Source organism: Chlamydotis macqueenii, chromosome 3, assembly GCF_036417535.1.
Source record: "Chlamydotis macqueenii isolate bChlMac1 chromosome 3, bChlMac1.mat, whole genome shotgun sequence".
NCBI lineage: Eukaryota > Metazoa > Chordata > Aves > Otidiformes > Otididae > Chlamydotis > Chlamydotis macqueenii.
In genome coordinates, this window is record NC_141558.1 from 69,595,328 (window position 1) to 69,619,305 (window position 23,978).

A 23,978-nucleotide genomic window follows, 5' to 3' on the forward strand; every position below is an offset into this window, starting at 1 on the left:
CTACCTACACCCAGTTAAGGAACAGTATTCAAGCATTAGGTTGTAAAGATGTCACCAAGGAAAGAAGTTGACCTACTGAACCTTTGTTAGTAGCAATTTCACAGTTTACATTAGATCTCAAGTCTGAACCTGTAGGTAACTTACTTTAAAAAAAATTAACCCATACACAACCACATACAATCTGGAAATCACAAGAAATGCAAAAGCTGTAAAACTCCACCTGCTGCACACAGGACTGTATTTTGTGTGTCATATGTGCGCACACACAAATCACATAAGCTGTAAAGGCTCCCTTAGCAGAAGATAGCTGCTGCCTGCACAGGTAAATGAATATTGCCTTGTTTCCTCTCCAGGGACGTTTTCAATGAATTGTTTTCATCTGCCTGCTCTCCAGCATCACCAGTGCTACTGGCATTCGGGATACACTGGGGACTCCTCAGCACTCACAGTCCAACTCCATTCCCAGCTGATGAAGAAGAGTAGTTACTTTTTAGTATCTGTGTTTAATCTGTCTTTTCTTTCACCATGCATTGCCTGATGCTAAGGAGATCCACATTTGTGGCTGCATTCCTAATTTCAGTAAGAATTGAGCATTCCTTTGTTATTGCAGCATATTTACTCTGTCCACAGCAAGTAAGCTGTCGCGCTTACACAGTTCACTTGCTGTGAGCCAACACCACACTGTATTTCAGCTGGAGATTCAGATGTATAAGCTCTCACCTGCATCATATGTGCCAAATAGTCTGTACTGAGCGACAAGCTGCGGATTGCACCGAATGCCAGGCAGGATCCCTGTGGGAGTCTGCCCCAGGCGCGTTGTAAGGAGGCTATCGTTCTGCACTGACTGGTCTTCTGAAAATGAGGGGCTTAAGTTATTAGAAGGTTCACAGTTCTGTGGACACAGGTGCAAAAGCTGCAGACTGCAGATCAAGTCTCTTCTTAGGTTGCTTCCTCTTGACAGGTTGGTTACATTGCCTCTGATGGGAGGAACACGAGTGCCTAAATTTCATCAAACCAGTATGGTAGCATGAGATCTACACGTGGCAGTTCTTGGTTCACAGAAGGTAAAGCAAATGTGTTTTATCTGGGTTTGCTATCTAAGTTTTAGCATCTCGGATCACATTCTGTAGATGATATTCACGGTATCTGAAGACAGATCCTCAGCCTGGTATAAAACACACCTCCCCTGCAGTTCACAGAGCAGTGCAGCAGTGTAAGATCTGTGCTTACTCCAGAACAGTCACATCCTTACAGTTCCTGATGGCCACCAAAAGTGCAGACTCTGATACATAAGGAAATTGTATTATTGCAGTCACTTTAAACCTCTTACATTTTCCTGCTCAGCTGAGTCCTTTGTTTTCAAGTCTGTGACAGCAACAGAGTAAAAATCTGTGTTCCAAAGCACACCTCTTGATGCCAAAACACTACACTGCAAATTAAATTTGCTTCACATTAATGAAAGTGATTCTTTGTACTACTGACGGGTTTATCATTAGCTTATAATTGTGTTAATTAGAAAATAACATCTCTGACCCTCTCTTACCTTCAGTTTAATGCCATGATTTCAATCAGCGTAAAAGCTCTGTATGTAAGCATAGCTGTACTGAGAAGCAGTGCATACACACGTGGTGAACGAAGTGGCATTGAGAACAGAGGAGACTCTTAAATCTCTACAGTTTAGCGATCAGTACAAATTCCATATGATGCACCTCTTTGTACACATCAGCTCCTGAGCTTAGCAGATGAGCAAATGACACTACTATAGGATATTTAACTATAATAGAAACTGAAGCCACGGGTGAAAAAAACCTTACCTGGCCTGAGGCTTTTCTGTTACCCGTCTCAACTGATTTTCAAGACTCGGTTCTTCAGATGGCACATGGAAGAATCCTGTACACGGTTTAGGACACACCAAAGCAACATAACAGCAAATAAACATTAGAGCTGTGGGCATTTTTCTTTTTGTACCTGCTGTAAGTTGAATAAAATCTACCACTTAGAAAACAATTGCTGGTTAAAAAAAAAAAAATACACCACAAAAGTAATTTATATATTTCAAATTTTTCTACACACAAAAGTGAGCAAATAAGTAAAAGTAACACTCCAATACTTAGATTCATGCTAAAGCTTCTTATACAAGTTACACTTGTTATTCCATCTCATTATTTTTTGTAAACTTACCTTCTTTCTGGTATAAAGTTTTAGACAGACATTTACTGAAGTATGTTTGATGGCCATAACTGGTATTAACACATTACTATTATAAAACACCTCTTCCCATCACACCTGCAGCAATGTATTTGTTAAACTGTAAGTAGCAGCAACCAAAAGCATTAATACAGTAAACTATTCAGATCAAAAACATTCTGATCTGATTACTGCTTGTCATAAGCTACATAATTAGCTAACTGAGCGTACATTTTAATAAGATTTTTTCCAATATAAAAATTCCTAATTTAAGATATTTTTTAGTTTTAAACATGTTATTCAAAGCTGTAAGCCTTTGCTAGGGTGCATTCAAGAATGCTGGGAACAAAGTGTAGGCCAATGCTTGAATGCTTAGATGGAAGAAGATGAAAGTCAGTCCTACTGCAGGAGTTCAAGTAGACAGTCCAGAGCTCTGGACTGGGAAAATCACTGCAAGCACTCCCAAGGGATATCTTATCCCTAAAGCTTCTATATTTGATAGATCCGGAAAGCACTAGGTGGACCTCCCATTAAGGATCCTTTCTATCAAGGAGGTGCTAGGTTAGAAAACACAACTAAAAGAAAACCTAAGGGATGCTTGATGGCGTAGCTAATCCATCTTCAGCATCCCTTTTGATGCAGGTCAGCTTTGACCAGGAGTAACAGTCAGCTATGTATACTGTCAGCAACGCTTCAGGAGGAAAGATGGCACACAGTCCTTTGAGATTTTAATTGCTGATAGTACACATGATTTGTATAAAGCAGAAGAGGATTAAAAATATCACTAATGTCCAATCTGTAAATCTTACAAGAAGTTTGGTAAGTAAGAGGCCAGTGTTAAAAAATCCTTCCAATTCCCTATGTGCAGTCTATATAATCAACATCATACTTGGGCTGCACAGAAGTTGCAGCAAACAGTCAAAAATTAACTTGCAAAACATCTTGCTAACAGGTAGAAGGTATGTAGTAAGTATGAACTGATAAAAATTTAGAAGAGATGGGGCACATCTTGGCACCCATTCACAAAGGAACAAGGTCTGAAGAGACAGGGAGAGAGATGGGCAGTCATAAGGATGCTCAGAGTTCTGTCTCCTCACCTTTATGTGGAGACAGTCTTTAACACCACAAGCAGAAAGGTGCAGCAAAGAGAAAAAAGCTGCCCAACTTTAAAACTAGGTAAAAATAGGTCCTCTTTAGCCACTTCATTCTCTATTGACTAGGGAAAATAGATCCTATTCTCAGAAGAACACTCAGAGACCACCTGGTGCTTAGTGAGTGGTGCATATCCAGTCACGTGCCATGGATTCCTGTGCCACACTACCTCTGCTTCCGGTCTCTTCTGAAGCACCAGTATGCTGCCTAAGTTGAAGATGGCCCCAGTTTGTAATGTACACATTTATGGAGCATGAACACCTCACAGCCTGTGACAGAGTGCTGAAATCTAAAAGGATCTCTCATGAGGTAAGAGCTGCATTTCCTGTGCATTTATGGGTCTGAAGTGTAGCGTAAGTGCAGCTACAAGACAGCTGAATGGGGAAAAAGAAATCATACACTGTAATATGTTAACTGTCTCTGAATACACAATTCTTTACATCCCAGCAACAGTATCTATAAAAGACAAAAGAAACGTCACACTCTGGTCCAGCCTTCTAGTTCAGTGTCCTGTCTTTCATACTGGACAGTAGCAGATATGTCAAAAAAAAGCACGCAAAAAACCCAATAGTTGTGAAAAGCCTACCTCCTGAGGGAAGCATCTCTGCTGTTTATGCTATCAGCACAAGAGTTTGTTCATAATGGTTCAAGGGTTGGTTCCCCACCCCATTTCTTCTATATATTCCTTCTCTCCAACTCTCCTCTTTATTTCCTTTCTCTTCTCAAGGCCTCTGCATCCTCCCAGAGAGCAGAAGGGATGTCTCACAATGTCTTCTTTTAGCAGATGTAAAAGAAGCAGCCAGGAGAGAGGGGTGCTATAGTCTTGCGTGTAGCACTGCCCTTCTAGCAGGATTATCCTGTTTGAGGCAGCCTGGATGAGGCTTTACCATTTAGTTTCCAGTACTGCCCGACAAGGAACAGGAGCTAGCCAGGGGAAAGCTACAGCTCTGAAGGGCTAGGGCCCAGAACTTCTTTCTGACCTCTATTGCTAGAGGAACAAACAAAAAGCTAACATCGTGGACTGCTGGGAATGCAGTTCTCATAGCACTATGAGCTACTGTCACATGCATGGCTTGTACACATTTCTCTAAGCAAAGTTTATATTTAGGGAACAAAGAAAACCAACTCTCTGCTAGAAATGTATATGAGATGACATTTTATTATTATGCACAATTTGTATCGTTCACAGCTTACTGGTCTGTAGTTCTAGAATGTAGCAGATATGTACAGAAGCAAAACTTAAGTGACTTTGTATTGACAGTGAAAATAAATCACATTTTAATGTTGATTCACACTATTCATTGCATCTCAGTAGACACAGAGAGTATAGAATAAACAATAATAATTCTCATATATTGACGGCTCAAGGGTCTTCCACCCACATTTCCTGACTTACATCTAAAGTGCCTGCCTTTAAGCTGAAGTCAAAAACCTGTAAACAAAGCAACAACAAAAAAGCAAGGGAGGAAGGAAAGGGGAGAAAGAAGTACACAGCTGAAACAGCCACAGGTTTCAGACTTCCACAGATGTTGCTCTTTTTTCTTTTTTTTTTTTAAACTCAGCAGTCTTTCAAAAGAAATAAACAGTATCACCAACAATTGTGTAGTTTTATATTTCAAGTCACACTTTAGCTCTCATTTTAAGAGCTGGAAAGAAAACCAATGGAACTGAAATTTACTTAAATACTTAGTATTCCATGACTTTCTTGAATGACTAACAGATTCCATATTTCAGTCTTTAAAGCTATTTATTCCAATGATGTTTCTTGGGTAGAAAAGTAATGAAATAATCAGAAAAGAACAGCAAAGACAGTTGAATAGCTAACAATACAGTGTTTTAGTTTTCATATATTAACAATACTGATTTTGTATATTTTTATCACAGCTTTGTTGTTTTGGGTTTTTTTATGGCAAAACAATAGAAAGTCTAGTTGTTTCACAGAAGGTTCATAAGGGAATAGTGCCACAGTCTTATAGTACATACTTCAGTGAGGTTTCACCACTCTGCATCTCCAACGGCTTTTGCAAAAACATGGTCTTTACCTTCAAAGGACATCACGCCATCTTTTAAGTAGAACTTCCATTTGTTCTTACTTCGATGTATCTGATAAAAAATAAATAAATAAATCAATGCTGCCTCAAAAAAAAATTAGATCAGGCATTTAAAAAAGTTTAGGCACAACTTGGTTTACAAACCTTGTTTTTCTTTTAGAATCTTGATAGCCCAAAACATGTGAAACTGCCACTGAACTCACCACAAATATTCAATAGAGGCAGTAGATTTCAGTTGTTTATCATGAATTCCCTGCCCTCTCCAGGGAACAATCTCCTGAATCTTAGCGTGCACACGCAGCCCCCCCCCAGAAAAAAAACAACTAAAAAAAAACCTAAACAACCACACAGGTAGCTGTGCAGCAACTCAACACTGGCAGAAAAAATAATAATAGAATAATTTAGTGTATCAGTCCCGAAATACACTGTACCTTGCGAACAAGTATGGCCTAACTGAAGTACCGTGATTTCCTTCTCCCATACACATTGCAAAGCAATATTACATGCACAAGGACATTGGGACAAAACTCAAAGCAGGAAAATTTTGCTCAAAAGCAAATACTGCCATACAAAACAATAAGAAAGAATTTGCATATTGTTTCTTTTTAAAGGCCTGCAAAATAATCTATACTGCAGAAAGTTGGGGTTTTTTTAATACTAGAAGAAGGAAATTTAAACATCTCTAGAAAATTCCTTGGATTTTAAGCATCAGTATTTTCAAGTCTAGAAACAAAAAAAAAAGAAAAGGAGGGGAAAAAAAACCAGGACAGTAGTTCTGCCAACAGCAGTCTTTTATAGGTAACAAGGTAATTTAATAGATAACTGCATCTACTTTCTACTAGGCCCTCATGTTTTATTAAATCTATATAGGAAAAGTGAAAGTTACCAACATCTTCCCCCAACTTCTGTAACTTAAGATCAAATATTATTAGAAATTAAGTTTCCTATAGACACGCCCAATACTGAACTTCCTATTAGTTTTCTTCCTATCAGTTTTTTAAAAATTTTAACCAATTGTTCGGCTTATTACAGGTAAAATTTGTTGTAGGTAACAATATCCACTACCTATGGTACCTGTAACATCAAACTGAGCTACAAAACTTCAAAACTTTGTGTACCTTATCAATACAATACAGACACTGTGGCTCAATTTCAGATGCATTTTCTAGACACATCCCTATAACTACATTATCCAAAATAACTAGTTTCAGAAACACTCAAATCTGTTACACTTCAGTACAGACAAAATTCTTGGCAGCTCACTGTTTCCTAAAGCACAGGCACCATTAAAGCAGGCCTAGTTAAACACACAAAAAATTATCACCAGTCCCTTTTGAAAGAATAAAAGTCAAGGCACATTCTTAAGCACACTGCAGACAGTGTGCTTTTTTCCTTATTTGTTTCAAAATAAAATATGCAATTTGTTTTGTCAACTTTTAAAACAACTGACATGTAAGTGTCGAAAACCATACCAGAGTTAGAAGTATTTAATTTGATCTTCAAGACTTCAAAATAAGTTTGAATTTTAAACATTAAAATGAAGGAGGACAAAATGCCATTTAACAAGTGTTTTGATTTTCAGACATAACAGAATTTTGGTAGGAAAGTCTCTCAGTAAGCACTTAAGAGAAAAAAAATGTAAAAGAAAATACACGCACTCCTCTTTCTGGTACCCATTTCCAAAGTCTTAATTCATAGCTGAAAATGCTTACACAGAGTTGTTGATATTACTTAAAAGTTAAGAAAATGCATAAGCTTCTGCAGCTTTACAAATCTTAACATTGCAAGATTGGCCCACTTTTCCTTTTATAGACCATTATGATCCCGTTTATTATCCTCATTTCAGAAACAGCAGGTAAGTCTTCAGACTATTGTCATCCAAACACGCAATTTAAACATTCAATTATTACAGCATTAGATTTTCTTTAAAAGGCACTGACAGCAGACCAGACATGGATTTGCTGAAGATATTTAGAATGATTAAGGAACAAACAAAAAAAACATATACTGTACCTTGTCATACTGACAAACTATGACATTGTCAGTGTCAAACAAGTCCGGAGTGTCCTGTTCACTGACATCATCACCAGAATTTAAGGGGTCCTAGAGATTAAAATTATATTTTATACATTCTTTCAGAATAGAATTGAATATACTTGACATTAAACATGCCTAGAATGATAAAGGTTACCAGTGCGAAAATCAAGACCTAGAGGCTATGAAGACGATGTTGTGCAAAGCTCATTTATAAGCATCTTTACATGCTTACATTCTCAAAACCAAAAACACCCTAAGCAAAAACACAGGTAAAAAAGCAAGACTGCTAGCTGACAAAGCTGACCCCAGTAACTAGATTAATAATGACCTCATATTTATTGGAAGTCCAAATGTTACAAGCCGATTCTCTTGTCAATCTCTAGGACCCAAAACTGCACATCTTTAAGAAAAAAGTCTTTTCCTAGAAAGTGTATGTATTTGTATCACATTGCCCTGTACTCTGTATAATTCCCTGTGGTCTTTCAGAAGGAAGAGAAACCTAGATTTGTATCCCAATCTGACTTAAATAAAAAGCAGAACTCATTCAAGTGAGGCCAGGGTTTCACCATTGAACTTTAATCCTGGTAATTAAGTATTTTAATTCATCCAATAAACAACTAACTTCTCAACAGCTCTTTCATTTGTTCACACTCCTCAATGAGCTCTGTTGTAACTTCTCAGCAGTACCTCTTATCTCAAGAGGTAGTAACTTAATTATGCATTCTCTACATTAAACTTACCAGGAATTGTTCTGGCTCCAACAATTTAACAGTCAAGACAGATAAACTATTGTAGTATGCTTCACAAGGCTCAAAAGTAAATTACCTCCTCAACTATGTCTATTTGGGGCTCTTCATTATCACCACCACTGCTGCTAGACTCTGTGTTTGAAATACTGTCACATTCTTCATCGTCATCATCCTCATCCTCCAGAACTTTTAGATCCTCTGATTCAATAATGCCTATGAATTCATTCTCTTCCCCGTGTTCTGTATGTGGTATTTCTTCCTTGGGAGAAACATCACCAGTACCATCTAGCTGAATTATGCCTTCAACGTCACTGCAGATAGCCTTCTCTGATCGTAAATTAGATTCCATCTGCTCAGTAGGTTCCATCTGACAGAAATAAGAGACCAGAGACAGCTTGTCAATTAACACCATGTAGCTTTGCATTGTTCAGTACAAAGCCTGAGATTTTTGTTTAATGAAACAACAAGACCAGGGCACTAAAATGAGAGTTTCAAGTCCTGGCCTACTTGTAAACCCGGACTACATTTGCAAATCTTGCTCTTATAGCTAACCTTAAATGGAATCCATGCCAAATATTCCTCAGCAATCAGAAATACATTCTCTTAGACTTTTCTTTAAACACTATGGTATTCAAACAGCTTCAAGAAAAAGACGATCAGCCATGCAGGCCTTTAGAAATTCTATTACAAAGAAAACTCAAAAAATAAAAACAAACAAACAAACAAAAAAAACCAAAGAAAAACCCCCAAACAAACAAGGAAAAAAAAAAAAAAAAAGAGGGAAAGGAAACAGTCTACTCCCTCACCCTCAAAATAGCATTTTTCACTTTTTAACTAAAAGATGAACTTATCCCTTTCCCTCAACTCAAAATGCTTTGTTTAAATAAAATACAAAATGCTAAGAGAGACAGTAAATATTTCAGTACTTCATGTTACTGTTCATAAAAGTGCTAGAATTCCTAAACAGAGCATTCACAGGAGCATAAAAGGGCTTTAAGCTTTCAGCTATCTTTGTTTTCTCATTAAATCTTTATTGTAACACTTAATTTGCATCCACATAGACTTTATAGTTCAAGAAAATAAAACTTTGTTTTGACCTTCCATTCTTACTACGGACAGGCTTCATCATTCTGGCATCAAAGTTCAGATGAGCAACATAACATGCTTTCTGTTTACAGTTATTTGTCATTACTGCCATTAAATTTGCATTTAATAAATTTGTAGCACTTATGTGATTGAGCCAAATCATAGTCAGCAAGCCTGCCTGAACGTAAAACATTTGCAAATAATTTCTGGAACAAAAATTAGATGAGGTCAGTAAAGTGGCTTGTTACTTAAAATCCTTCAAGTTTTTCACACAGCTCTAGCTGAATTTTAGTTTGTTCAGAATTTTTTTTCCAAGGAAATACATTTCCTTCCAGCAGATTTTCACTTACGAAATCTGACTTTTCATACTCAATATGCATTTTCAATGCAAGTTAAATGCTCTTCACACATTACAAGTTAAAACTTATCCCAGCTGACATTGCAAAAGCTATTTGCCCACAACTCGCCAGTATCCATATGCAGATTCAGTGTCAGAATGACATGGAACTTCTCAAAGGGTCATTCATGTCTGCTCAGTTGCAGGAAAAAAAAAAAAAAAAAAAAAAAAAAAAATCCCCAAACAGTCAATAACTCTAAGAATACATTGATACATTGTACCTATCCATTACACTTTTAGCATTTTTTAGATTGACATTCTCTTCAATCCCAGTATTTCAGCAATATTTGTGACAAATTCCAAATTCTTGATGTAAAAATAAGTAGTCAGCTACTGCTATTCAAAAAAAGCTCAAGAATGAACTTTAAAATTATAGTAATTTTTATTATTATAATTTAGAAGTGCTACTTGTCACTGACAAATGTGTTTGATCACATCTCTTATGATATTTCAAAACAACCATCTCCAACAAATGTATTTTCACCAGCTGAGAAATAAAAGGCCTTACTTTGTCAGAGGAAGCAATGCTGTACTGGTCTTTCAGAACAGTGTTATCATCCAAACTTCTGCCCATGATAATCAGGTCAATGATATCATCAGACACCTGCTGTTGCAGCGACTCCTGAGGCTCAATATCTAACTGCGCCTCCACACCCAGCAGTACACTGCTCGAGTCATTTGCTGAGGATTTGGTGGGAGAACACACTTCAGAAGATTCTGGAGTAAACACAGTCATATGAAGATGGCTGTGCTGGGACTCTTCTGTGGAGTCTGCACGCTGATTCCACACTGCATTAGTTGCAAGTTGTTGCTGACTCACGGAAGGCTGCTGGACCAGTGTCGTATTGGCAGAGTTCTCCAGGTGGTTTTTTTCCATGGCATTTGGTTGAAGTACTATGGCCTGCTGGAGAGCAGTCTCCTGGGGTTGCAATGTTTCAGCAGCTGCCTGGGCAGAAGATGCATTCATCTGTGCAACACTGGCAATGTTGGCTTGCAGAACTGAAGGCTGCCCAAGGGGCTGAAATATCTGCTGAACAGGATGATGTAGAATACTTGCCTCTCCTGAGGCCTGTGTGACCATAACAGGCACGTTTACCTTATAGAGGTGCCCTACAAAGAGAAGAGTTAAAAATTACTTCAGCAGGTTAAACTGCAGGTCCACCCAGGCCACTGTCCTGTTACCACTAACAGCCAATAGCAAATACTCAGGCAAACTATGAGAAACAGGATGTTTACAAAGCAGTTCTTTCCCCAAGCACAATTTCAGCCTTTGAAAATTAAGCATTCAGTGGCTTTTCGGGTCAGAGTTTCCATCCAGGCCCTCATGTTTAATACTCCTCTTTGGTTTTGGCCTCCACAATAGCTCAGTGGCATTAATTACATACTGGATTTAATAAAAATAAATATTTTTTTAAAACAAGACTCCTAGATTATCTATCCTCTCTCACTGTATGAAAACCACTCCAAATACTGAATTCTTAAAGTTATTATTATCAGTGTAATAATTAAAATGCCAGAGCGAAGTTCCCAAATTCATTTAGTTATTCTTTTCCCCACACACAGAGTTGCTGATACCAGCCCAGAGGTCTCAAAATCTTAGTAATTACATCTGAAATAGGTATCTACTGACATCAGTTTTCAAAGAACAGCTGTTTGAGGGAAGAGTCAACCTGTGACTGAAATAAGCCTTGTGCTCATCACACCCTACGCAGTACAAGCACATTTTTGTACAAGCAATACAGTTTTATCAGCAAAAGAGTGCGAGCAAAAAGGTTAATGGATGGTTGGATTTTATTTGAATAAGAAAACAATTTGATTCTGAAGCATCAGAATGTCTTTACCTTTTAAAAATATGGAAGATTGTCCCTTATGTAGGAGAAGGAGATACCCAAGTCTGGACTGACAAGGAACACATTTGTGAGCAGTTATAAAACAAAACAACAGCATCACCTGCGAGTCTGTGTTAACTTGATCTTGGAAGTGTACACAATTGACACACTAACTAATCAATGTAATTACTTTCCCCGTGCAGCAAATACAAACAAAAACTACAAAGGAGAAAGAGGATAACTGGCTCTACCCACCTATACTTTTACTTCACATTTCTTTTACCTACTGTACTCAGGACCATCTTCCAATATCCACATACAGTCAATGCACCGTAACATTTTACATCTCCTCATTAGTCTTACCAGATGCAGTCTGCAGCGTCACTCCCGCTGGTACGTGTATAGGATAAGCAATACCCGTAGGCAGAGGAAGAGTTGCACCCGCTCGCGAAGCACCCTGGATACACAAGAGCTTTATTAAGAAACGGTGCATACTTTATCTCCTAGGGCCCAAACTGTCACACTAACCTATCCAGACAAAACACGAATGAGGGCCTTTTTGTCATCATCTTTACTGAAGAGTTGCTTCAGACTTTTGAGATTTAGACAGATAAGGAGTATTCTGTATTGATAGGATAATGACTTGCTCTAAGTGTTTCCTGTTTTCCAGTTACCACATCCCCTTTTCATTAACAGAATGCTTTTCTGTACCCCCTCAACGTACACACCATCCAGAAAGGTATTTTTCCACTCAGGGCCACTTTTACCCAAGCTTATGCATTACTCTGCACACCACAGACTCCTCGCCTAGGCCTCTGAAGTCACTCCACATTCTCTTTTTCTCCTAGAAAGCAGAGTTGGAATAAGGCTCACTTTCAACTAGCTGTTCCGGGGAAATCAAAATTTTAAATCAGGAAACTTACATGTCACACAAACATCTTCCCAGTATCATACTTCAGCTCAGCAAGCTAGTTACCTTGAGGCTCAGGAGGCACTCCGTAAGTCCATCAAGCTGTGACAATTAATAGCCCCTCCCCAAACAAATTTTGCCATGCCCAAAATTCAGAACGTATCAACTCTAAAAATACTCATTTGCTTCTGGATTATTTCTGTACCTCACAGATAATGCTGCTTCCAACTTCACTAGTGCTAGCATTTCCCAACTATGCATTATTTTAACATCCAGTAATAATTTTTTTTTTTTTTTAAAAAAGGGATCTGTAGATGTGCATTCCACTACATTTCCATCCTATGGGCTAAATACATGCAGCTATGTCTTCCAACACACTTCTAGCTGCACTTCTTGCAAAACCAACTGGTAGATCCCCATCCTTTTTCACTGCTTAAGCAGAAGCAGTAGAGTTGCAGCTCTCCGTCTGCAGACTCTTAATTTCTGTATGGTTTTAATAAAAAAACCAACCAAACAAACAAACAAAAACAAAAAAACCTACAAACCACCAAAAAACCTCCCAAAGGCTTGAAGCAACAATGCAGAGTTTCTTCAGCTGTTGGTTTCCTCTCAGCAGGACTCCTGCTCCCTTGCCTACTATACCATATTGGACAGATGAAAATGTCACAAGAAATGCTACTTTTCCAGCCTCTAAATGCTGTCCTAAAGCATCTATACATGGAAAATATTTAATACTTGCCTCCCCTTAAGCCTATTAACAACTGACAAACTTAATAATTTAGAATTCAAAATAATCAAAATTGAAATAAAATGTCTCTACACCTACATACCAGGTCCGCTGCTGCAAAATGCTGAAAACCTCTGCCAGTTGGGATGACTAAAGAAGCTATTAAAAAAAAAAAAAAAAAGCCAATTTACAAAAAAAAAAAAAAAAAATTAGTTTCTCAGACATAGTTGATCTTTCAGTAATATACAGCAAGCACTGCTGAAACTGAAGCAGTCTAACTTCAGTCCATACTCATTAGATCAACAAACAAGTGAGCACATCTAGATAAGGCTCTTGAATATACTTCCCTTTATGTTGCTCCAAGCTTATGCTGTACTCAGGGGGGAGAGGTTATACCTTGAACCTATAAAACTTAAATTTTGCTAAAAGCTGGTCTTGGAGATTTGTTTTGTTTTAGAAATATTTCTATTTAACTATTAGGTCTGTTTTAAGTTGCACCATAAAAATTAAGTGTGCCATTTCTATTTATTACATCAACTAGAAGGACAGATGCACAAAGCTAGCATTTTAACATGACCAAGAATATATATGCCAAGAGTGCTGCCTTGTCAAGATGAGGAAAATGTGCAAGTATTTTTCTGCATCAGAGCAAATCCAATGGTGCTACCAGTAAGACCAGCAGGGTGGGATTTTCAAAAGCACTCAATACTGACTTCAGTGGGAGAAGATAAGCCAAAGGGAAAACTTTCACAGGCTTCAAGAAGCAAACAATTTAGATAGCTGTAACTACTTTGAAAATCTCTAGCCATAGGACAATTCAAATCCTGTTGTTTTGGGTTTGGTTTTTTTTTTTTTTTTTTTTAAATGGTTCACTGAATTCAACAGATAGTTTTGCCTTAGTCTTGCCCTCCCAAAAATTAGGAGTAACAAGGTAAAGCTCATTACATATAAAGCCTCCAATAGCAAACAAACCCAAAAGTATATTCCTTTTAACCACTTGGAATAAATAAAATATCTGTCACCAAAACCAGACCATTCAACTATGAGGACTGTGGGGGGGAAAAAAAAAAAAAAAAAAAAAGAAAAAAAAAAAAGATTAAGATTGCCTGCCCAACCCCAAAGCACACTAAGACACACATTTTCATTAAATCATCTCATACTTCTTTTGTTCTTTGTGGGAAAGGTGCTAATGGCCCCTCACATTGGGAGAAGCCTCAGCTGAGCATTACACTCTACCATAACCTTACCACAGTGGTCAGCTGGACTTAATTGAGAAGAATAGGTCCTGATGTCAGAGTCTGTGTGAAAGTCAAGTACTTCTCTGCAACGGGAATACTACTTTTAGGAAAAGTAACTGGAAGACAAACCAAAAAAACGCCCCAAAAACTCCCACTCTTCTGTTTGAGCAAAGGGTTACATTTAACAACTGCAGAACCAAATTAAAGTCCAACATGGCCCAAACATGCCATATAAAACCTCAGCACACAGCATGCCACACATTAAGTGTGGGAAGGGAAAGCTTAATACTAGTGGTGAATCTGCAGTTGAAGGGCTACAATTCTGGACTGTAGACAAGACGGCTAAAATTCTCATGTTTTGCTACCGGAAACAAGCAGCAGATCAAGAGCACATAGACATAACTGCATTAATTTATCAAAGTTTAACTAATCCTTTATTAGTCAAATTCTGTTTTCAAATAATTACTGTTCCCCATCATGCTAGATATATACATAGGCATCACAAACGAAGATTATTGCAGCACCTTCAAGTCTTCCGAAAAGATTCTGGAATCATTGAGCTATTCTTAAATTGCATCTGTTGTGTTCAACATCTGACCTGCTGAAGCCTGCAGAACACGGTGCAAGTTGTGTGGCAACTGCAGGGTAAATTGTTGAGAGCGGTGGCTATGTCTGAAGAAGCCTTCTGTTGCTTTAGACTGCATCACCTTGGTTTCCCAAAGCTGCAGAAAGATTATTATTAAGGTGAACAGATATCAGATTTAAAAAACAAACCGCAACTAAAATTATAATCAAGTATTCTTAATTTTTCTAAGAGTAAACTGACTGATTCTATCCAATAAACATGGTAACAATCACTACTGAATTTCAAGTTCAAGCAGCCCAACATATCATTGCAGGATATTTATAACTGTAAATTAGTGCAAAAGTTCGCATGTTTTGGAGGGCAAAGAAATGGACAGGTACATCATCTCAAAAGAAGAAAAAATACACAACTTCTATTAATGCAACAAACCTGTTTCAAGTCTTTCAGAACCTGTTCCTCTAAACCCTCTTCTGCAAAGAGTTCCCGCACACCTTCAATCACATCTTCAATGATGGACTTGTATAGTTTAGACTGCATTTAAAAACCCAAAATATTTTCAAGTTAAGATGAGCATTAAGTCATTCGAAATGATAGTACAAAGTCTAATCTTACTGCATAAACTACTGTTACAAACTGAACAGCACGAAGAGATCAGTGTAATAAAGTGAACACTCTGTCAAGGACAAAGGTCTGCAAGTCCACTCATTCTTTTAAATCTGCCATCCCTGGGAAGAGACATCCCTGCAAAAATACTGGATTTGAACCTCAAATTATTTGTTTCTGTGGGCCACAGAAATGCTTAAGAAAATCCTAGAAACATTACAATTGCTGTGCTGTATTTTCAAACAAGCATGTCTAAAATTTCAGTTCAAAACTGACATTTACTGGTTAGTATCATTCTCATGTCATTGCCCCTAACTTAAAGGCCAACAATACAGGTTACTAAAAATGAGATGTGCCAATTTTATCAGAAGCATAATGTAAGTAACCTGCAAAAAATGAGGGTTTTTGTTTTTTTTTTTTCTTTATGGTAATAGTCTGATGCTGTACAGTGGTTTAGCCAATAGAAATTTTAACACTACAGTTATCAATGCATACCATTCATCTTCTATTACAACAGGACTCTAACACAACATTTCATTTCTTCTTCTGCCCATGTCAGTGATTAAATTCTAATCCACCAGTCAGAACTGAACAAGACATACATAAGCTTCAAGATTCATCCATTCAGATGCAAATAAGATAATAAGCTTTTAGCAATTTTAAGCATATTAATCTTTTACTATCATTACCACCAGAATAGCCTACACAAGGTGAAAGAGGAAGTGAAGATTTTTAGGAAACCTCAGAAGTTAAGATTCCAGGATATTAATTTACATTTTTCTAACTTAACATCAAGTTAATATTTTACTGCTTTAAAGTTGTTTAAAACCGCAGATGATAAATAATTAAAAAAAAAAAAATCCTAGAAGTTATTAAGAAGTAACAAGTTACACTTTTTGCAAAAAGCTACCAGCACAACATAGCACTACTTTAAAATAACCATATTTATGTATTATTTCTTATGGGAGGTTAGAGATCTCAAAGAATTCCCCGAGCAGGAAGGGAAAAAAAAAAAATTGATTCTTGTACCACTACACTAAGATATGTTGACTAGCCTATATGTCAAATGCTTTGCCTTCATTATTAATCCAGAAGAGAAACTGAATTTAAATCTTTCAACAGGCCTATTCCTCTCCCCAGGATTGCCAACCTACAGTAAGTACAAACATTTATTACGCTATGTAAAAACTGTACATAGCAACTGTAAAATTCAAATACTACATGCTTCCAAATTAGAGAAAACTGGTTACAGTGCAGACATTACTGTACTCCAGGTCTATCCCTTCACACACAGCCACTCCTCTGCCAGAGCCAGCCCATCCGTATGGGAACACCCCGCCCCATGACCAAAGAAACTCCGGTTTCCTTTGCGTACAGTGGGGTGGCGAGAAGGGACTGATCAACACCGCATTTCAGCAAAGCCAAAAGCACATCTTAAAAGTGAAGCCTTCAGGGCTCCCCTGGGGTCACGGTCATCTGAAGGACGACCTGAAGTTCCACGCAAAGCGAGACAGCAGCAGATGAAACCCTGAGGGCAGTGAAAGCCGCCACCATTCTCCCTGGCACCACGGAGCTTGCACAGCGTCCCTTCGCGCCCTGGAACTACCCAGTGGCTCACACTAATCCCTGCCACGATGCTTTTGCCCACAAAACGCTTTTTTTAACAACAACAACAAAAAACCAACAAAATAACGGGTTTCCAGGTCGCCCCTGGGCTTCCCGCGCCAGGGAAAGGATGGCAGCTCCTCCCGGGGCCTGCGCGGGGCGGCACGGCCTCCCGCCGGGCCCGGGGAGAGAGGGGCAGGCGATTTCCCCGGCCCTCGCCCGGCCCCGTCTCCTGCCTCCCGCGCCGAGCGGCAGCCAGCCCCCTCTGGGTCATTCGCAGCCCCCAAGCCCGGCTGCAGTGTGAGGACCGAACACGACCGAGCCTCGCTGCTGCTGCTGCTGCTGCTGCTGCTGCCGCCGCCCCCTCACCACAGGGTTAGCGTGAGCCATGGCGGCGCCCACCATCAGCCCGCCCTCCCGCCTTAAAGTGCTGTTGCCATGGCGACGCGGCCTGCCCGTCGTCGGCCCCGCCCGGGCCCTGGTCTGCTTTGCTCCGGTGGGCTCGCTGTTTTCCTCCCTGTCTCTGGAACACCCCATGCAGTGCCACACACTGGGGCGTAACCTGATTGCTAAAATCTATGTTCTTCTTTCAGCTCCTGAGGCCAAAAAGAAGGGCCAGCCGCTGCACAAAGGGTCAGGCGCCCAGTTTGCTGTTTGGACCCTGAGCTTGCGAGCATGGGGGAAAGCAGGCCTTGTCTGGACAGCCACAGTTGCCCCATACTGCAAAAGTATACCTAGGAAATCTGGCTACAAAAGCATATTATTTTGCTCTAATAAACTCTGAAGTCATTATTACCTCATAAACAGGGAGATAGCTTAAGCTAGCAGTTAAGTAGCAGCAATCTGGTACAACTATTCAAATTATTGCTTACATTTGCAGCAATCTGTTCATATGTTAATACAGAGATTTACCAATTTAGCAGTTACTCATCTGGAAAAATGTTTGTTAATTTCATATATGTAGGAGAATATATACTTCAGTCTTTATACACCTTCTGTCCCTATGAGGATCGGTGTTGCCCTGATGATCCTGAGAACCTAGAAACATCTTCTCTTTTTCCTTTCTTTTTCCATTGTTAGGTAGCTATGCAGTTACAGTGCTATTTGGCTTGTGAAGTGAAGACTCACTCATTAAGCTTTAATTTTTAAGGCTGACTTACACATCCTGAAAAATGAAAATATTTTAATGAAAATACTGACAGACCCTTAATTATATAGCTAGACTAACACCTACAACAACAACAACAAAAAAAAAAGAAGCAACATCCATAATAATATTGTAAGTTGCATTTTCAGGAGTGAGACAAATGCAATTTGCTATTGAAGCAATTTTGCTCTGCAACAAAATATGTTTAATGACACTGTCTGGGTCTTGAATTAAACAGCAGTTGCATATTCAGCTGTTCTGTATGCCCTCCATCATCACAAGGAAAAGGCAAGCCATGTTGCTTTGCTTATCAAATAATTTCAATAATAAACCATATTTTTTAAAAGCACAGTACTCATTTGAGACTTTCTGGGATAGTGGATACCAAGAGCATCATTATTCTTCTCCTGTCTGGTTAGTCCTGTTGTGCTAGCAGAGATAGCGGGAAGAAGTTGCAGCCTTTAGGATCTCACTGGGCCCTGAAGGTTGCAGATGGTGATCCTGCAGCTGGCTGCGACTTACTCATCAGACAGATAAACCTGATGTAGAGCCATCTATCTGCCAGCATGCTGTACAGCAGTTTTAGAAAGGTGGAAGTGCAGAAAGAAGATTTATAAATTAGTTCTCCACTTTCTGCCAACCTTTGTTTATCTAGGGATTACAAAGTGCCTTGAAATCGGAACAAATTGTATGCCTAACTTCAAAAAGAAAGAGAGGTTGGGGAGCTTGATATGAAAGGACTTCTCAGCTGCCTCAGAGAGTGGTTGGGCTACTTTTGCTATGTCCACATGAAAATTTGCAGACCAAAGCAAATGATCTTCACCTGCACTTCAGGTTGACCACGTGTCTCTGTATTTGCATGTACCGAGCACATCCAACCTGCACTGTGGGCATACACCGTGTGTTGTAATTTATACTCATATTGCAGTGAACACCAAAGCTCTGTCACCAAGGTCAATGTGTCAGCTCCCTTCATGCAAGGGGCAGCAGACTAAGCCTGCTGATGGTACACGGCTATCACTGGGGAGAAAGTAAAAACTGGGAATTGGAATACAACTTTCCAAGCTGCACAGGGAGGCTGCAGAGCGTGCTTCCTGCTAACCGGAGCACTTACGCTTTCATCTGAGGTCTTTTACAAATTCCTAGAGAAGGTGTCTTTTCATCCAAGCATTGCAAGCAGTGCATCCACTAAACAGCATGAGAAAACTTGGTATACACCGAAAAAACTAAATCATTTCTGAGCAAGGAAAATAAAATAAATCTGTGAATAGCATTACTCATACTGACTGGCTAGCTTTGATATTGGTGATCTTAACCTAATATCAGTGTCCTACAGTATAAAGTGCAACCTTGTAGTCATTTTCATGCTTATGAATTTCGTTAACATTTAACCCCACTTTTAAGAGAAGAAACTGAGGCAGATACACCAAATATCTTGCCCAAGCTCACAAATGGCAGTCAGGAACAACATCCAGGTTTCATCAGCCTTGGTTCAGCTTCTGATCCAACTCTCCCTGCTGCAGGCTCTTTAACAGCTCACAAGAGTTTTAGAACTCAGGCTATCAAAAAGATTAGCATGCTGTTCAAACCCTCCTGATTTTTCAGGGTTTTTGTCAGCATTTGGGATAGTGCTGCTTAAGGGGACCTCAAACATTCCTTTACTGGACAGGTTTTAATTTGTAATTATTTATACTCCTCTTGGTACATGATGTCTAGAGAAGATTTATTTTTGGATGATGAACCTTTATTAATCATAAAAAAAACCCCCACCATTTTCAAATACTTTCCCTCTAGAAACGGAGAGCCCTCAGCAACTCAGATGCTTGGTAATGAATGCCCTCTTCTGTTTAATTCCAGCATTGCTGCTGTAGAGGAACACGGCTGCTCAACCGCAGAACTGCAGAATTCTTTCTCAAGGTATATTTTACAAATACCATCTTGCCCTTCTTTCCAAGCAAAAGTAATCATTCTTAGGAGGAATCGGTTGTGGAATCTAGGCAGTCCTCATGGAAATGGCTTGACATGGGCAGAACTGTAATTTCATTTTAAAGATATTCTCTAACATGTTCCCCTTGTTTTCAGCTGTTGATTCATAGATACATAGCACTCCAGTCTTATGAACAATTTTATTAACAGTGTGATTTGGTTATAAGCTCCATCATTTCCGTCAGAGTTCTGAGACAGATAACACCGGGACCTGTGATTTGTTCCTCTTTCATTTATCATGTGTGACTCCTGTTTCTTCGAGGGCCTCTCTTTTTTTACCTGATTTAAACCACTTTGTCAGAGGAACCATAGAAAGAGCTGTCCCTTAATTCAATTTAATGACGAATTTTCAGGACATTGAGTGGCATAAGCACTCTCACCTATACAAACTGATATATAAAAATGGCAGACCTGATGGATTGAATACACTGAATAGTACTGTATATCTCAGCCCCTTGATAAGCCAAGAGACTTGAGTAGTATGAGTAAGCCTAATTAAGGATTAAAAAAGCCGTGCCTCTCCTAAATACTCACCCTGATACATATGTGGAGAGAAAGCACCAAAGGGCAATAGCAGCCACCAGCCACTTCAGTGTCCTTATTCTTGTCCCTGCTTTCTACCGCACTCCTGCTGGTGCCCTGCTCAGCGCTCGTTTCCTGTTCCCTCCTCTCCTTTGCTGTCTGTCTTGTCTCCCCGGGTATGATGTACAGATGTTTATAGCAACCCCCTTTCCCCAGACAGACCCCAACGTCCCGCCCTGTCGCCCTAAGAAAAGGCCCAACCTCCTGCCCTGCCCTCCCAAGAAAAGCCTCAGTCCCTCCCCTTTTGTCTACTGCATTTGCCTTCATCACTCACTAAGCTCCTTCCCTGCCATCTTGTTTTACTGCCTTCATCAGAGGTTGAAATCCCACGCCCTCCTCGCCTGTCTGTAGTTGCCACTTCCCTCCTCCCAGGCTCCTTGGCTCCACTGGAGAGGGACTAGCCACAGGGGCATGCGGAACCACACAGAGGCAGGGTACAGCAGGAGGGTACGTGCCAGAAACATCGTTCCTCCTTCGCTGAATTAGCTGCTGGAAGTTCATAGTCAAGCAGACAATTACGGAAGTCCAGCAGTTTTAGTGCGAAGTTAAATAAGAGCAAAGCAGCATGTTTTGGTCAAGGCCAAGTTGCTCTGTCTAACTTTGCATTTCATCATTTGCAGAGGAGTAAAGCTGAGCGACCACAGTAGCCCCTTTCACCAGCACTGGGTTTTGCAGCACGAACCATACTGCTAAAATCATTCGGCAAGTGACCTTGAGAGACAGGTCAAAGCATAGCTTAGCAACCAGGTTCTCCTTTTTACTGCCTAATTGATGCCAATTTAACTCTACTAAAGAATGACTCAGATGTATGGAGACTAACCTGCATTGTGGTATTGGGTCTTGGAAGCATTTATGTGAGGACCCCAGTATTTACTCGATGTCATCTTCCCGAGCTTCCCTTTCAGAGCAAATGTGGTTGGGCTTCCACTGTCCTAATACTTGCCTGTACACGCCTTTTCACTGTTCTTTTTTTTTTTTTTCCAGGTCTTACTTTTGAGTAGATCTGCTGCACACCCCTTTTGACAATAGTAATCACACAATTAGCAGCAAAAATATTCAGTAACTTGTTCCCATGCTTCTGTGGAAACAGTTTCAATTAGCGTGCTGTGGCTTTCCATGAAGGGGACTAAAACAGCCTTTCATCTTTTCTCTCCAGGCAGTGGATGGCTTCCTCCATTTTCAGATGAACTGCCATCTAAACCCTGGTGTCAGGACTTACATTTAGACAGTAAAATATACTCAGCATTACAGATGACTTGACAGACAAAGGTCCCTCCCTAGAGGGCAGTCCAGTAAGGTTACAGCAGTAGCATACCTCTGGGTATCATGAGGGTAATACCTACATTCTTGCTTTAAATCCTCCCTGTTCCCCTGCTGGGTTTTATTTGGTATTTTCCTTGCATCTCCTATAGCATGACTGCATCATTAGTCCCTTACATAAGCAAGATCTTCCTGTCCAGGAAGATAGGTTACCATTACCAACAGCTGTACAGGTGTAATGCAGGGATACTCAAGACAGATTGAGCAAGTTTTTCTGCTTGGAGTGTAATGGCAGCATGTGCTATACGAAAGCAGGGAGAGCACCAGCTCAGCCAGTTCAGGTAGGGCACCTTTCACGGTGCCCCTTCAGTCTCACAGCCACCTTGCCGTGTCTCCAGTGGCTCTGCCCATGTCCCTGTTTCCTCAGCTCCTCCCACCTCCTCCTCCCCACCCAAGGAGAGCATTCAGTTCATTCTTCTCCTCACATCTACTCCCAACTTTGTTCTCAATACGTTCCCTTGAAGGCACTTCTCCACATGGATTCCTCACCGCTTTCCTACCTCAGTTCCTAAGTAAACTTTTCCCCTTGACTTAGAGAGGCAGCGGTTCTCCTTAGCCTGTGCAAACGAGCTCTGCCCACTGCCCTTCTGCCAGCTCCCTGCTCACTCCTGCTCACTCCCTGCCTCCTCCTTCTTACCTCCACCACCAGTCACTCATCATGGGTCTCTTCCACTCCCAGCACATCCCCACTTCTGATTTTTTCTCCTCAGACTTTTATTGTTGAATATGGAAATACAAGTGAATGTTACTCTGTATTAAACCAAAAAGGCCATCTCAAAGCAATGTAATGCTAGACGGCACCTACCCACAACCAGAAATACTTAATCACACTGGGTTTTTTGGGGATGGCAGAGCAGAATTTGAGACGATACTTTTTCTTTTATTTCTATCAGTAAGGCTTCAGCAGGGACCATGAACATCACTTGCAAAGTGTTATGATTGTTATAGTAAAAAATTACAGGTTTTTACTAAGGAAAGAACAGGACTATAAAACAGCACATACTAGGCATAGCACATACTAGGAAATTGTCCCAAAAATAAATGTTTTCATGTTTTTACTTGTATTCTAACAATTTACCATCTTACTTTTCATGTACCTGAATCACATTGTTCATTGATAGTTTTAAACACTACGAACTGTTTATGCTTTGGGAGGGGACTATACTTCTGCTAGACACCTGCTTTCCATTTGCAGGTGCTCACTGAAGGACAGAACACCAATGAAGTGAAAATGGATGTTAACTTTATTTCACAGTGTTTCCCAGAATAGCTGACTGATTTGCTACAGAGACAGCAGCATAGGACAAGCGGCATGGTTATTTTCTACTTGAAACCCATTCTTTTGAATGCTGCCCGACAGACCTCTACCTTATTCCCATATTTCCTCCCAGAGGTTTCACCATTTCACTAGTAACAGCTCATTTTAAGAACAGACTTTGAAATTTGTGAAAGTCTTAAACAGTTGTTGCTACATTATATTCAAATATCCCAGAGAGACTGGAGGAAGTACTCAATAGCAAAACCCATGGTATTCTTTGGCTTACTATTGTTATGCAAACAAGGCAGGAAAAGGGCCTGCCATAAATGATCACTAATGGAATATAGTGCATCATTCAGCTTTCTGCAACTAGCTTTATCTAACATGAGGAATGATGTCCTCCACTACTGCTCTTTCTAATAAACTGCAATACCTGATGATACGAGATCAACCAGTTAATTATAGTAGATGTAAAACAAGCTTGATTAATTTCTAGTGAGGGAACAAGAAACTGCTGGTTTGAAATAC

General features: G+C 39.7%; 1 protein-coding gene across 1 annotated transcript; it reads right to left on the minus strand.

Moving 5' to 3' along the window:
* Window positions 1-5,256: 5,256 nt before the first annotated feature.
* Window positions 5,257-17,562, minus strand: GTF2A1L (general transcription factor IIA subunit 1 like). The gene is made up of 9 exons (XM_086745160.1): window positions 17,527-17,562; window positions 15,379-15,480; window positions 14,962-15,085; window positions 13,229-13,284; window positions 11,852-11,945; window positions 10,168-10,769; window positions 8,253-8,543; window positions 7,404-7,493; window positions 5,257-5,442 (listed from the first exon to the last, which is right to left on the minus strand). The coding sequence occupies exons 1-9, from the start codon at window positions 17,560-17,562 to the stop codon at window positions 5,335-5,337; spliced, it is 1,503 nt and encodes a 500-aa protein (XP_086601286.1). The 3' UTR covers window positions 5,257-5,334.
* Window positions 17,563-23,978: the final 6,416 nt, after the last annotated feature.